Below are 16,121 nucleotides of genomic sequence, written 5' to 3' on the forward strand. Positions count from 1 at the left end.
AGCGGCAGAACGCGTGATTTTTCTTTTTCTTGGGGAAATCGTTGCATTCCCCCATGTTGTGACCAGTTTCAACAAGGCAGTAGTTTTTAACGCAAAATCTGGTCCGGTTACCTTTCAGACCCCCCAGGATATAGCGGCCTTTGTAAAACTGCCGCGATTTCTACTAAAGTGCCGATTTCGCGGGCACTTTTGTAAAAATCGCGGCATTTTTACAAAAGTGCCGATTTCGCTGCAAATCGCGAAATCCTGGAGGGTCTGGAAAATGCATCCCCGAGAGACCCTTTCTGGGGAAATCTGCTTGCGTAATGTTGGCATCTTGCGTTGATCTTTGTCGCAAACAGATCCAGGGGAGGCCTGCCCCATCTGGAGAACAATGCGTTGAGGGCATGTTGGTCGAGATCCCACTCGTGGCAGATGGAGCGTTGCCTGCTTAGAGAGTCCGCCAGGGTGTTGTCTGCTCCTGGGACATACTCCGCCCTCAGCGAGATGTTGTGTTGGAGTAGCCACTTCCAAATTTGCTGCGATTCTTGAGACAGCGTCATGGATCGAGTTTCCCCCTTGCTTGTTTAAGTAGTGCATTGTGGTGGTGTTGTCCGCCCTCACAAGCACTGGGGAGTTCCTGATTCTTTGCAGGAAAGCTCGAAGAGCCAGGTATACTGCCCTCAGTTCTAACAGGTTGATGTGGAGTAGTTTCTCCGTTGGCGACCACTGACCATGTATCCAAAGTTCCTGCAGGAACGCACCCCATCCCTCTAACGATGCATCTGTTGTTATCACGTGTGGGGAGACCGGAAACAGGAATGGTAGGCCTTGGATCAGATTTTTTAAAACCCATGCCCCCAGCTAGTGTGTGTTTTAGAAATTTTCAGATAGAACCAAGAAGCTAAAACTCCCGATTTGCGTTAAAAAATTTGCAGGGTTAGACAGGAAAGTAAGGTAGCTTCTTCTTGCAAGGCTGGGGTACGGATTTTGTGTAACGCCTCATGTTTCTTTGACCCTTTTCTACTTCCACCATTTCATATTCCTCGCTGTTTGCTGCAACCCATCCTGTTTATGACTACAACTCCCAGCATGCCAGTTAAAAGCACTACCTTCCTTTCTTGTTTTTGGGTAGTGTTGCGTTGCATGCTGTGACTTTGATCCTGGTCCTGGTAGAAATTGACTGCTTCGCATCAGACTTTTCCCCAGCTGCGGCAGGAGGATCAGAGATGGTAGACCAAGGCCTCATCGTGGAGGAAGTTAAGGTGCAGATAGCCATGACCAATGTGCAGGAGCTAATGCAGATAAAACCAGTTTACCTCGTGTTGCATGATTTGACATCAGCATCCATGTCGATGTCAGCAAGCTTGTCATATTCTTGGCCCATTATCACCTGACCTCCGGCAATTATCTCTGTGCACTATCTGACTCCCCTAGCCCCCACCACCTCTAGCTGCACAGTCAGAGCTCATGCCCTAATGGCCACACCAGTTTCCAGGGACCCCACCCCTGCAGCATGCAAGGATCATGTCGGAGGTGCTGCATGAGCATCTTGACTGCCTCGGTCATATATTGACTCTGGAGTGTATATCCTACTGTTATTTTGTGACCCACTTTTGTCTAAACATTGACAAAAGCAATAGATCAAGCATAGGCGAAATCTGCTGACTTTGACAATGCTTGTTTAATAAATGTGTTTGAATTGGCATCTTTGACCACCATTACCTACTTTATATCGTACTGAATTATGGGATGCTCTGCTTTTCTCCTTGCAAGCTCTCTTTTTGAGACACAGTGATCAAACCCAGCGTACCTTAATGGCGACCACAATATATATTTTTCTCTTTCAGTCAGCTATTCACAATGCTTAGGTCCATGGACTCCCTTGGGGATCACAGGTGAAACTGCTCCCTCCCACTACGGGATTCTTTCATTTTGAAAAAAATGTTTAAGTGCATGCAGCCTCCACAGATCTGGGTAGGACAATTAGTCAAAATATTAAAGTAATTATTTTTTAAAGCCCTTTTGGCCATCCTTCATTATATCAAGCGGACCCACAAAGTGAGTGTGGTGCTTACCTCCCCAATTCTCTATACTGAAAAGATTACTGAAATTGTGCGACACGAAGGGGGCAATCTTCTTGAGGTCATGACTGCGCACACGCGTAGCCAGCAGAGACTGATGTGCATCTCGGAATGTGGTGTCCATCAACAGCAGGCCCTTGTGACTTCGGATTGCCTTGGCAAAGCCTTCAGGGCCATCTCGTAGAAGGATGTCTCGGTAGCCATTAGGCGGATCACCTACAAATGGGACAACAAAAACAGCAATCAACAACAAGTTCATGTAAAAGCGCAAATGTTTTTTCTGCAGTGGTACTCATCCTAAAATTAAATTATGAAGCAGTATGCTTGTCCCGCTGAACTACTTCCGCAGTGAATATATAGACTTCCATCACCACTAACACTTTGGACTGCTGACAGGGAAATCTAATCTGGTAAGAAAAGCAAATCCCCAGTAAATACTTAAATAAAAAAAAAAAAGCTTAAAATAATGTTTAGGTTTCGATGAAAAGGTACAAATTGCAATCATGATGGGTCTAATTGCCAAACAGGGCTGCTGCTCCCCAGTAGTTCTACTTCTCCCTGGTCACTACAGACAGGGTGGTGTGGCATTATACCATCATTGTCTAATAAGCAGCAGAAATGCCTGCTTACGTATACATTACCAATCATATGAAACGTCTGGGAGTTGGCTAACTAGGTTAAAAAAATTCAGCTCATAGAGCACTAATCTTCACGTTGATTTTTTTTAGGTCTCGGGCTAGGCAGCGCATGCACAGTCTTCGAGAGATGCTGTATACACTACAGTGAGGGAAGCTCCACCCACTTTCTGCCCATCTTTTTGATTGGCTTTATTCATAAATTCTGTTTTCTGATCAGTGTTTGGCTTGTTAGTCCCGCCTCCTGACGCCTATGTCGTCATTTTGCTCCTTCCGAGGCTATCAGCCCATTTACTCGAAAAGTATTTGCTTCCCTCTATTTCCCCCTGCCCCTCCCGCTGTCTTTTTGCCCCCCCTCATCCCCCCACTCCTGTTCGTGCTTTTTTTAAATGTGGAAGCTGCCATTTGTAATGCAATACGTCTTGCGTAAATGCGAGTCGTATTGCAGTGCAAATGCTTGCTTTTTAAGCATAGTGCAGGATAAGTTATTTACCTGTAACTGTTGTCCATCTGTGGGGTTACCTACTCCAGATTGAAACGTTCGGAGGCCTGTGCCATCAGCTGCGAACACCGGTCAATCAAAAATGACCAATACATGCGGCATTGGAAGTCCTTACATGCAGTACAGTACCAAGGTGACCAGTGAAGTCGTCAACGGGCGATGCAAACCTCCTAGGACTCTTCGAAACTTTTAACAAGATGTAGATTGCTTAAGATCGTGAAAAGGCAATCCCATAAACAAATATCATGTTCCGTCCATAAAGTGAAGTTAATGGATAGAGGAGACAAGGTGCAACTGGTAGGAAAACGATCCACGCGTCCTCAACCCTAAGGAAGGGTCAAAGGAAGCGGTCCCAATATTTCACTGCTTTCTTGTATAGAGAAACTGCTCAAAAGGAGGCGTTTTTTCTAGGACGCTAAGAAAAAAAAACACAGCCGAAAATGCTCAAATATGTCTCGAGAAATGCATAAGCTTTGAATTCATTGTTAGCCCCTTAAATAAAATGTCATTCTAAAACAAATAGATGCTTCAGGGCAGAAGAGCATTGTGACATACCGCTGGAGATCTCAACATGCCACAACAGTTAAAGAAACTAGGACTCTAAGAACAAGAACTTTCAAATCAATCTGTAACTTGCGGTTAAATCTTATTTATTACATAAAAACATAGATGTATCTGCTTAAAATAGTCTTTTGAAACAGACCTGGTACGCCAAGCACTCAAAAAGACTTTCATTTGATAGTAAGACTTAGATGTGATATTCTGAAACACATTCTAAATATAGGACCAGTTTTCCCTAGGATAGTTTGCTCAGTGAGAATCTCATCACTAGATGGCTTTTCAGAAATCCACACTAAAGCCCTGAATACATTATTGTAGAGGCTGCTGCCATATCCCAGAATAGGGTTTTGACTTTAACTGTGAGGCCTTCCACTAGCTTGTAGTGGTCAAGTTAAGTCAAATTTAGCTTTATTCGAGGTTCACTTCTAAAAGCATAGAAATTCCATTATGTTTCAATAAAAAAATAATTAAAATGTAATTTACAAGCAGGTAATTTAAAAAACACATTATAATTGCTTCATAAAAATTACATATAAAATGCAGATACTCATTTAATACATTGTCTAACCATATCAGTGATCCTTTGCAACAAAGACAGAATCATTGATCTAAAAGCTTCTGTCTAACCATCCATGCCCATCCTAAATATTTAGCAGTAGCTATTGATATAGGCAGTAAAGTGCTAGTGCGTATGATTCTTAAGGCTTCAGTGCTACTAGTAGTACCTAAGGGCTTACACAGTGGAGTTAGCCAGATGCGTCTTGGTATTACATAGGCCAAGCAAGCAAATAAAAAATGACCAAATGTTTCCTTATGTACTCCACAGGCAGGACAATTACTAGTAGACAAACTACCCCACCTACCAGTCAAAGATCTAAGGGGTAGGGCACCTGCTCTAAGTTGGAAGAGGAGCTTCCTATCCCTTGGTATGGTAATAGCTTGTAGTGGTTGAACAGTAGAGATTAAGCAGCAAGTGCCAAGAGTTGAGAACTTAAAAATGGAATTTAGAGACCTCCTGGGCAGGATGGGCTACGTAGTCCATCGCAGATCTTGAAAAAGTTCAGACTAGTGCCAGATAACCAGTAAAGTATTCCCAAGCCATGGGAACCAATTCTTGGCAAATGCGTAACAGAAGAACTTTGTGAATATTCATGAGATAGGCCGATACCCGACCTCCTTCAGTTTTTGGAAGAAGCTAATTGTCAAATATTGGGATAGGCAGCAATCAATGTGGCTGAAGCACTTAACCTCCCGGGAATTACGTTCAAGTCAATTTTACTGTGCCATCATCCAGAGACCAAGCCCTCTCCCAGAACGAAGAAGCGACGGTAGTAGGAGTAGACCCAGCAGTCGAACGTGCTTCAACAGTAAACTACAACAGGGAAGTGAGCTGATATGGGGCAGTGACTGACTGACAAGCCTGGTCTCTGGCACAGAGGAAAGTACTTTCAGCTACTACCCTAGTGAAGTCTCCACCACAGACCCTCAATGTCCATCTAAGCTGGATGAAGGCATGGACCAAGATCCACCTGATGAGCCAAAACCATGTTCGAGACAACAGGATTCCCTGAGACCTTGGTCTGGTGACTGCCCCAGACCCTAAACTTCAGATTTCTTAGCTTTCAGTTCTTTAGGCAAACTTAGGGTGGCGTGATGACGTATGAACACAAACAACGTAATGGACAAGTTTTGTTTCTGGCCTATACAGTACTGCCCAGGACCTACACACATGACAGTCGGGAGCTCAGATTTCAAGATGGCCCACTGCAGATCTGGTAATTCTGGGGAACAGATAGTTACGACTATCCACAGGAACCCTGCTTAAGAGTATGCTCCCTCTTGAAAAGAAATGTAAAATGAGCTGTATGTTTACTGCTACCTGCGGGTCTGCCAGAACTTAAGTGTAGCATACACCCTAGGCGCTGGGTGTGGTTAATCACTTTGTTCACCATCACTGATTTGGGGGATTTCTGATGAGTAGGTTTCCAAGGGGAACAGTGCTGGTTCTTCCCATGCCATTCACTCTTTGGTCCTATTTGGTCCACCCCCTCTTTACCGCTGGGCTCATATTAGGATTTCTTGTGCTTCCTGGGTTGGGATGCCCTATGAACCTTTTAATGCGACTCTGAGGATCCTTCCCTGCTGTGCCTGCAGTGCAGCACCATGTATGCTTCCTCACCGGTGCAGAACTCGTCCGTTTTGGTAGACCCGTTGCCTTTTGTCGAATATTGGTACGATAAAGAGATGCAGGGAAAGCCTACACCCGAGCTGGGGGGAGGGCCCTCTGATTCAAGGCTGCACACGTCAACGTTCACCAGGATGGACCAACAGGACCACCATAGTAAGCTCCCCTCCACCAGGGCTGCGGGTCAGCCACGGGGCCCTCGGGGCTCGCTCACCTCTCGGCGCCTTGGAGCACAGTCCGGTTCCCATCAGGACTCCCACCCCATAAATACCCCCCCCCCCCCCCCCCCCCCCCCCAGCCGTAATCCGCCTTGCTTACGGGCCCGCAGAGGTTAGCTGTTACGGGTTACCGCGGGTCTTAAAGTGGATTTAACCGCCTGCTCTGGGGAAACTTAATGAGATTTCAAACATCCTTATTTCATTCTCTTAATGCTCGGCTCAGGCTGAGGATTAGCTGCTGACAAAGAAAGTAATGCAGCATCATAATGAGGCGGCCCTGAAATCCGATATAATTAAAATGAACTTGGTGTATCATTCAGGGGCCCCGCATAAGCATTAATCAGACAGCTAATATATTTATGGTTTTATTATCATTACGGCCTGGGCTTGTTAGGATCATAACATATTTCTCAGACATTAACACGAACACGGAGAACCCTTTCTTTGTTTAATTGTCTTCTACGGAATTAGTTTCATTGGTCACGGAGGAGGGGGGAGGCGGGGCTTCCATCATTTCCGCTCAAGAAAACATTCGTTTACGTCAAAAGCGCCAAGACGTTGTGAAATATGCGGCCTGCAGATAGGGGGTGATTTACAATGAGGGATTACTCGCCGGCTGTGGATTATGAGCCCGCAGACAGGAAAGGGCTCTTTACAGAGAGGGTTATAGGCAGCCGCACAAGGCCGGAAGGGATTTTTTTATGCAGCGAAGTCACAGACTGTCATTAGTACATGCAGGCAAAAGGAAACGAAGTCTTTTCCAAATAAGCAGCGGCAAAGGCAACAGGCCTCGCCTTACGGCCTGTTTACTTTGGCAATTCCTTTTGGCGATAGCGTAAAGTATAAAACATGAGAAAAGGGGCACGATTAGGGTGACCAACTGGCATTGGTGCAAATTCAGGACGGTGAGTTTAAAAATTCAGGACAAAGGGTCAAAATTCAGGACACAAATTCAGGACAGGAGTTCAAAATTCAGGACAAAACTTCAGGACAATTAGATAAGTGTTACAGACACAGAGGTCGTGCAATTGTATATAAGTAAGCCCAGCCATATCTACACATATTCAGCCATTTGCAAACCTATCCATCATGTATCCTTCCATCTTTCATTTCACTCATCCATCCCTTCATCCATCCTTTCACTCATCCATCCATTATCCATCCATCCGCCCTTTCACCCTATCCATCTGTACACTCATCCATCCGCTCTTCTACCCACCCATCCATCCATTCACTCATCCATTCAGCGATTTACCCTTTCGCCCATCCAGCCATCCTTTCAATTACTCATCCATCCACCCAGTCACTGCTCCTTCTACCCATCCACCCTTCCATCCATCCACCCACCTTCCATCCATCCATCCATCCATCCATCCACCCACCCACCCATCTACTCATCCGCTCATGAATCCATCCATTGACCCTATCACTCATCCATCCTTTCTCTCATCCATTTATCCTTTCACTCTTTCAATGGTCTATTCATCATTTTGTCCATCTACCTTCCCTTTCACTTACTCATCCATCCTTACATCCACCCTTTCACTCATCTGTCCATCCATTTGCCCTTGCACTTATCAATTCCTCAATCCATCCATCATTTCACTCATCCATCCACCCACTCATCATCATCCACCCTTTCACTCATCCACCCTTTTACCCATCCATCCACCCTTTTACCCATCCAGCTACCCTTCCACACATACATCCAGCTATTTCAGTTTTCCCTCTTCCATCCTTCCACTCCCTCATCAATCCATCCATCCCCTCCCATTATCCATCTATTCAATCTTTCATTCATCCATTCACCCTTTCACTAATTCATCCAGCCATCCCTTCACTTACTCACTCGCCCACCTTTTCATATTCATTTTGAGCTGAGCCTTTTTGAGAAGAGGCCCATCAAGAACTTCATCCTCACTGCAGGAGCCATTCCAGGACTGGGACAGAAGCCACCCAGGGCAGAGACAGGATCCACTACAGAAGGGGACAAGAGCCATCACAGGCGGGGCGAGGGGGGGGGGGGGGACAGGAGCCACCACATGGGGGGACAAGAGCCATCATTGGAGGGGCAACAGGATCCACCAGGGTGGACACAGGGGTGGGTATGCAGTATTCTAGTATCATATTGGTCTCTTCCAGGGTGGGGGAGGGCTCCTCACCCCCTCCTGGACAAGACCATGAGAAGACAGGCTCTGTTTCCAAAATGTTAGTTTTTCCCCCTCCCCCCACACTGATGTACAGTACTAAAAGGAGATACTCCAAGAGAACTGATTTATCTGATTGTCCTCTATACTTTGTTAATCAGTGTGGGTGTGATTGTGCCATTTCTCTATTTTATTGCAATATAGACTGCATGTTTGAAGAATCGAGGTGTGTTTACAATTTAGTGACAGTAATTAAGCTCTGTAAAGTGAACCACGTGCTGCCTCGGTGTAATCGGGGCCGGTTCTAGGATATTTGGAACCCTGGGCAGAACGGGAATGTCTCACACCAATTGCAGATACAAGATGCATTCAGTGCCGTTTGCATCTGAATAGATGCCCCTGCTCCTGAAGCTGCAGCCCCTCCCTCTCAGTCACCTTCAAGCACCTCTTAACAGCTCATCAAGGGCTGGAGGTGTGAGGGTTGCCATCCCGCTGTGCCTCACCAATGCTGCTGGTATGGTATCTGAGCTTTTGTACTGCCTCGGAGTCTGTTACCCCTGACCTCAGCAGCATCGAAGTCAAGAAGGGAGGTGGGGGCCAGCTGTGCCGGTTGTGCGACCAGTTTAAATTACGGACAAATTGCGTCCGTTAAAGAATCCTTCACGGACAACGGACAGACGGCCGAAATTACGGACTGTCCGTGAAATTTACGGACGGTTGGTCACCCTAGGCACGATGAAGGTGTTAGGAGGGACGGAGAGTAACACCAAGCGTGGGAGAGGGGGAAGCAGTATATGGAGGGAGCGAACAAGAAAACACAAGCACTCTCGTGGAGCAGAGACGTTTTAAGGCATGGGCAAAGTGGGTTCTGGCCCAGAGCCTCGGCCTTTCAGGTGGGCACTGATACTACCAGCTCTGTTCTGCAGACAGTCTTGCCCTGATAACCTTGAATAATTCTTAATTAATTCTCATAGCTTTAAATACCACTTTCCTTTACTGTATTTGTACTAGGGGTGATGTGTGAGAGTCTATTATAAACATTTAGTAAAGAAATGTGGTTATGTTTACTGCAACAGCGATAAAAAAGTTTTTTAGATCAAAATAGGTCCTCGCATATGAGAAATGGGAGGTTGTCACAGAGATCATTTGCAGTAATAGTAGTGAGCACCTGCTGATTTACAATATTGAAAACACACACCACTATCCCTAAATATTAGACATGAACACATTTAGAATTTGGACCAGTGCGTCAGTGACATGGCCAAAGAGGACATGAAAGAGCTGAAAATGGTTCATAAATTCAAAACTGTTTTAAACAGGTGCTCCCAAAATATGTTTGGCCCAGGTCCCTAAAAAGCCTTAAAATGTCCCTGCCGTGCAGTGCTCAAAGAAAAAAAAGTAGTTCTCGGATATAAGTTGTGCACTGACAAATTCATTCTCTCAAATGGACGGTATGCCGCAGGGGAACGGCAAACAAAAGAAAAGAAAACCATCAAGTAAAAAGTGATCAAATGAGATTGATAAGTAGGCCAACCCATGATTAACAATGGGCTGACCCAAAGCCCACACTAAGTAAAACCTGCCTTTAGGTGAAACCTAAAAATTAAACTGCACCATTATCTTATGTCAATTATCTGTGAAGCCACTCCACCCTTTGCCACCCCAAAAAGGCACAGACATGTAACAGGGTTAAAAGAGGAAGGGAGCAGTACAGGAAAATTGCAAAAAATGAGGAAATTCTGAACTCTGCTAAGTCTTTTTAGTCAAACCTACATGTAAAGTATTTTCATTATATGTTTAAGGCATGTTACAGGTAATATGAATTCCCACACTGGGTATATGGAGAACAAATTAAGATAATGGTCAATAAGGAATGTTCCTGGCTCCAATGCCATGCGCTCCTGCTCATTCCCGCTCAGGAAGCAGCGTAAATGATAATGAAAAGCTGGTTAGGGCCAAAGAGGGGAAAAACAAGCAATAGGTCTCACATTTATGAGAGTTTGAGCTATTGGCATTGTAAATGAAAATGCCTTTTATTTAGGTGTTATTTTTAAAACAGATAAATAAAAGGCGTCATTTACAATGCCAATAAGATAAACTCTTGCAAATGCGAGACCTATTGCGTTTGGCGTCCATGCTACAAATTTTCTTTTAAAATGTGTTAAAAGAGAGCATGTCCTGACAGCAGGCAGGACAAAGCTATTTGAGAAAATAGTGCTCAGAGACTGTAATTAAAGCCTACCGAGTAACAACACACGTCGCCATGGGAGGTTACAAAATGAGACAAGGCGGAATTAAGGAGGGACTACTAAGCCTATTGACCAATGAACAGCCACAGTTTACAGTGGACAATGACACAAACCAATGAAAAATATGGCCGGAGCTGCAAGTCACTACCTGAATACAGCATGCCTCGCAGAGCAGCTAAAAAGGGCTCGACCTTAAATGGGCCAAAGAGGTGAAAAAAAAACACCAAAATGCTGCACCGCAAATGCAAGTTTTTTTAATAGCATTGAACTTTGCCAAAATCAACTAGATAAAATGTTACACCTGGGTTTTTCCATCTACTCCGGCTAGACTGCTATAGCCGTTAACTAAGATGAGGACCTACAAGCGGGGTTGGCCTGTGCTCTGCTGGCGCCCGGGCACCGCTCCACCTGCCATTCAATTTATTTTTCTACCCTTTACCTGCTGGGAATGTGAGTTTGACATACCACTTTCTTATTCCCAGAATGCATGTCAATCTCGGACACGAACACACATTACCAACTACCGAAAAAATTACAGGAAACCTACAAGTGATAAAATAAAAAAGTAACATTAAAGTTGCGCATTGTAAGCGACTGAGTAGATTGTTTTCTAAATAGTTTGTGGGAAAGTGTATAGAAGTTTGCACATAAGCTATTTGTAAAGCGGGGTTTCCAGCCTTAAATTGATAAATAAAATAAATATACATTTCAAAAAGATGCTTGTTTTCGAAAGCCGTGCTCAAACAAAATATTACATAATACCTAAACTGCGTACCCCCTGATACAAACATTGATGTTTCCTTTGTATGTCCGCTGAGAACCAGCCCTAAGGACTTCCTAACACAGTCCCTCTTCTCCTCAAGTGAAACCTGGCTTAGGCAAAGGAAAGCATAAATACCTGAGACAGTAGCTAATGGGCCGACAACAGCAGTCTCATTCAACAAATCTCCAGAGAACGCTGCAGATTAGGTTTTCAAAATTTCAACAGTGCTCTAAAGAAAAGCATTGGCAAGCCAACAGGTATTGCCTTAAGGATCTATTGTGCTTTCTAGAAAGCATGTATGGGGAGGGGTTGAAGAAACGAGGAGGGCAGCCCCATGGATGAGAAGAGGAACAGGGTGAGTGGTAAGAGTTGGCCAGCACATGTGGCATTAGGGCCACGGATGCGACCAGGGCCAGACTGGGAACCAAAACCGGCCCTGGCAAAGTGCTCGGCAGGCGCCCCCCTCGTGAGGTTGGGGGTGCGGCCGAACTGTTTGCCATGGCCAGTTTCGGCCAATTTTGTTACAGCGACAGTAGTGCAGCTATGCTGCAAAAATGACCCTGTACAAATTCAGCCACCAGGGGCCCAAAACCACCCCCAACCCCGGCCGCCCACGAGGGAAATGCCCAGTGCCAGCAACGGCCAGTTCAGCCCTGGATGCGCCTTTGGAACTGGGGGAATCAGGGTTAAGTCTTAGTGTCAGCTCGACATTCTGGGCACACCACTTATTCAAAATTAATGTGATTGTGTGTTCCTGCTCCATTTGTAAATTAAAAAAAATTAAAAAAAAAGAGAAGCATGCAAGAGATCAATGGGGGTGGGAGAGGAAAAAAGCAGTCCACAGGAGAAATACTGAGTGGAGTGTGAATGCTGCACAGAATCACACTGTTCGTAGGAGAGGGTGGAGAAGCATACAAGGGAGACAGCTAGATAATATGTGCACTCTCATGAAGAGCTTCAGGAAAAGAAAAAAAAAATCCTGAAAAGCGAGCACTGGTGGAAGAAACTAAGAAGCCAATCAGAGAGGTGGTAAACAGGCTAAGCTCCTTAGGAGGCACAAAGACATGCTTGACGGGCTAAAACAAAATTTGAAGTGCATGTTTCACACACACGTCCTAAGGACATGTGTGTCTGAGACATGAAAGTTTAAAAAATGCATTTTTGAGCATTTTCAAAACTTTTCGCAAATTACCACGAGGTTCAACCTCGTGGTAATTTGCACCTCCTAATTGCTAATTCGCAATTAGAAAAACAATCATGCATTGCTTTTAAGGAATCGCAAATTTGCGATTCCTTAAAAGCAATCGCATTTTGGGAAATCGCTAAAAATAGCTAATTTCACAAAAATGCATGATGCATCCAAAAAACTTATTTAGGAAGTGCAAACGGCCGAATTTACCGATTCGCACCGTTTGCACTTCCTAAATAGGTTGATGCATGTGGAGGATAGATCCAGCAAATAGAAAGCAGGCTGCTCTGAATGACAAAACATTAAGCAGAAGTAGGAATGGATTCCTTGGTCAGCTATCAGAATTTCCCCAAAATGTCTTTGCAAACAGACGGTTGAGCTGTCTGGCAGGAGTCAACTAAAAACAAACATTTGCAATGCAGTAGGTCTTGCATTTACGAAGGTTTGAGCTATTTGCATTGTAAATGACCATGCCTTTAATTTATGTGTTTTAAAAACCTGCAAGCGGAGCGTAAAAACGCACTTTGTACTTCTAGTCGTTGATTACGATCAGCAAGCCTGGCAGTAAAAGAGGCACCGTTACTGCCAGCCTTGCTTCTTGTAAGAAACAACAAAGTACAAAGTGCATGTTTACGCACCGCTTGAAGGTTTTTAAAAAACAAATGAAAGGCATCGTCATTTACAATGGCAATAGTTCAAACTCTCGCAAATTTGAGACCTATTGAATTGCAAATGCTTATTAACTACTAGTCCTTGGGACTGGCAGGACTGGCTCCAGTTAAAGCTCTGCTTTCATGCCATAACTCTAAAAGATTCCTCTTTAACCACCAATGTTGAATACTTTATACCAGTTGAAACATGCGATATTTTTCCTACCTTAGCTATTATCTCCAAATATTGAGCTTATTAATTAAAAATCGATTCATATTTGGGAGTGGCTACAATTTTGAAGTGCAATAAAAACTCTTAAAGTAAAAGAACAATAGTTACTTACCTGTAATCTGTGGTTCCCCAGTATTGGTGTCTTTCATAGATTCACATGCCTGAATCATTCCCCGTCGTCGGAGTGGGAGTCCCACGGTACATAAAAAAGCAATAATATGCCATAACAACATAGGAAAAAACAGTAATTCCCAACCAGGAAGTGAAGTAGCCCAAGCTACAGGAGGAAAAACTTCCACACTCATGACTATCCTAGTCATTTTGTATAGTCCAAACTACAGCCAATCAGGCTACAGCACCCACCAGAAGGTTATCCCCAGAGGCTCAGGCTCTCAGAATTTCTCGCAAGGAGTGATGGTAAACCAATGTAGCCTAAGAGCCTCTGAGGTGAGGTGGGCGGGTTGCATGTGAATTTATGAAAGACACCAATACTGGAGAACCACAGATTACAGGTAAGTAACTATTGTTCTTTTCCAGTATTAGGGGTGTCTTTCATAGATTCACATGTCTGAATCAGAGTAGATAGCAGTAAGTAAGTAAGTACATTCTTTATTGTTTAGTTAATTAAAACCATTACAATATATAATATACCACAGTGTTTAAAAAGCAGGATATTGACACTACTACAGAAGAGATAAAATCTATAAAATCAAATGTCAATCTTGCTTAAGGATATGCTTGTTGAGGGCCGTGGCTCTGCCACAATGAAAGGAGTTCTTGGTTCAAGATCAAGTCTTTGCCAAAAGGCCTTGTTTTTTCTTGAAATGGGTGATGATTTTGACTGTTCTGCATATCAATTGTGGATCAGTTGAGCAAAGGATTTGAACAATCGCTGACCGACAGGTGCGTACTCCGTGTTCATTGAACTTAGATTTTAGCCAGCATCGACAAGCTTGGTTCATGGCTGAACAGATACAAATCAAGTGAATGAAGTCTTGTTTACCTGCACCACAAAGTTCGCATTCTTTACTTTCTTGGGGCCTCCATTTCGGTTGATCTACACTTGTTGGAAGGTTGCCCAACCTTAAATTGAAGTATTTGCGCTTAATAAATGGCGAGAAAGCAAGGTCTAAATAGGCTGCTGGTACAGGCTTTTTATACGAGTTAATGGTCATTCAGGCGTGGGTTCGATGACTAAAGGTTAGCTTATCGTTTAGGAGCGAGTGCCTTTTGGCAGTCTTCTAAACCACCTGTTTGAATGATAATACTGGAAGCTTAGTTTCCCAGAGAGTTGCCAACTCCGTTGTTTCTAGCGATTGTCTTAAGTACTTTGTGTACTCTGAGTTCGGACTCTTTAGGATTGCTTCCCACATGGCGCGGTAGACTTCATTTCCCCGATTCCTACAGACATCATACCAAAATTTGATGGTCTCATACTTTTTCAAGACCACTTGCGATTGCAAACCAAATTCAAGTCTTACTTGTGCCGGTGTTGTGTTGCTTGGTAAGACAAATACACGCTTATAGACTTTGGTTTGTATTTTGTCAAGGAGTGTCGCACTTTTGCCATGATGTAACACACTCCTGTATGCTATTGTTGGCAGTAAATTTTCTTTCATTGCGGTTAGCAAAGGGGAGACCAATGGGCCTTTGAGCTCGATCGCCAAGTTGGTGAAGGCATGCAATAGAGTAGAACCCCTTTTTTTTATGTCTTTAAAGTGAGCAGAGAAGTTGAGGCGCTTGTCTAGTTGTATCCCCAGATAACTGTAGCTATCCACCACTTCCAGCTTAACGTTGTCTATTAGGAAAGTTGGTGGGGCTTTGAGACGTCGTGTTATAACCATTATCTTGGTTTTCTTGCTGTTTATTTCTAGCAGATTCTGTTTGGTGTATCTGGTCAGTTCTTGCAGTAGACGTTGTAAGCCTATTCTCGTTTGACTTAATAGCACCACATAGTCGGCATAGGATAGATGTGTTACAGAGTAGATAGCAGTACATATCCGTGCTTAGCAGACGCTAATTGTAGCTTAAGCTTGTAAATATTAGATGCACATAACAATGAAATATGTAAATAAACACATCATTAAAAGCATGATAAAATGCAGTTACTTGAGCATGTGCACAATAAAAACATAACATGCGTCTGACAGCAGTAAGAGGAGGTGGGAAATAGAGGCTCACCTTATTTGAAAAGATAACGTAGAACTACCTGACCCAGTGAAGCATCGGTCTCACTGGCTGCATCCAAACAGTAGTGTTTGGTGAAAGTATGCCAACTGGCCCAGGTTGCCGCTCTGCAGATGTGCTGAAGAGGGACTCCAGCGAAAATAGCAGTTGAGGAAGACACTGCCCTCGTAGAGTGCGCTCTCGGAGCTGCTTGCAAAGGTCTTCCTGCTTGTGCATGGCAAAAGGCAATAGCTGCAGAGATCCATCTTGCAATTGTTTGCTTAGAAACTGCTTTGCCTTTACAATTTGTACCATAGGTGATAAACAGTTGATCAGATTTGCGTAACGTAGTTGTTCTTTGTAAATAGAACTTTAGACATCTCTTAACCCCTTCAGCGCTGCGCGAATTCCGCTGCTGTGCTGAAGGTTCTAAAGAACCAATAGAACCATGACGGAACGGTTCCGTCATAAGCACAGGCCAACCGACGCTCATGACGGAACCGTTCCGTCATGAGCATGGAAGGGGTTAATGTCCAGAGTATGCAATTCCCTGTCCGCAGG

The 16,121-nt window shown here is 44.1% G+C and overlaps 1 protein-coding gene across 2 annotated transcripts in view; it reads right to left on the bottom strand.

Moving 5' to 3' along the window:
• Positions 1-16,121, bottom strand: part of PC (pyruvate carboxylase) — a 2,223,386-nt gene that overhangs the window by 109,534 nt on the left and 2,097,731 nt on the right. For both annotated transcript variants that reach the window (XM_086938550.1, XM_086938549.1), the window contains one exon: positions 2,058-2,279. In XM_086938550.1, the coding sequence (XP_086794676.1) occupies positions 2,058-2,279 (222 nt within the window). The remainder of the gene's footprint in view (positions 1-2,057; positions 2,280-16,121) is intronic.

Source organism: Lissotriton vulgaris, chromosome 9, assembly GCF_964263255.1.
Source record: "Lissotriton vulgaris chromosome 9, aLisVul1.2, whole genome shotgun sequence".
In the NCBI taxonomy this organism is placed as follows: Eukaryota; Metazoa; Chordata; class Amphibia; order Caudata; family Salamandridae; genus Lissotriton; species Lissotriton vulgaris.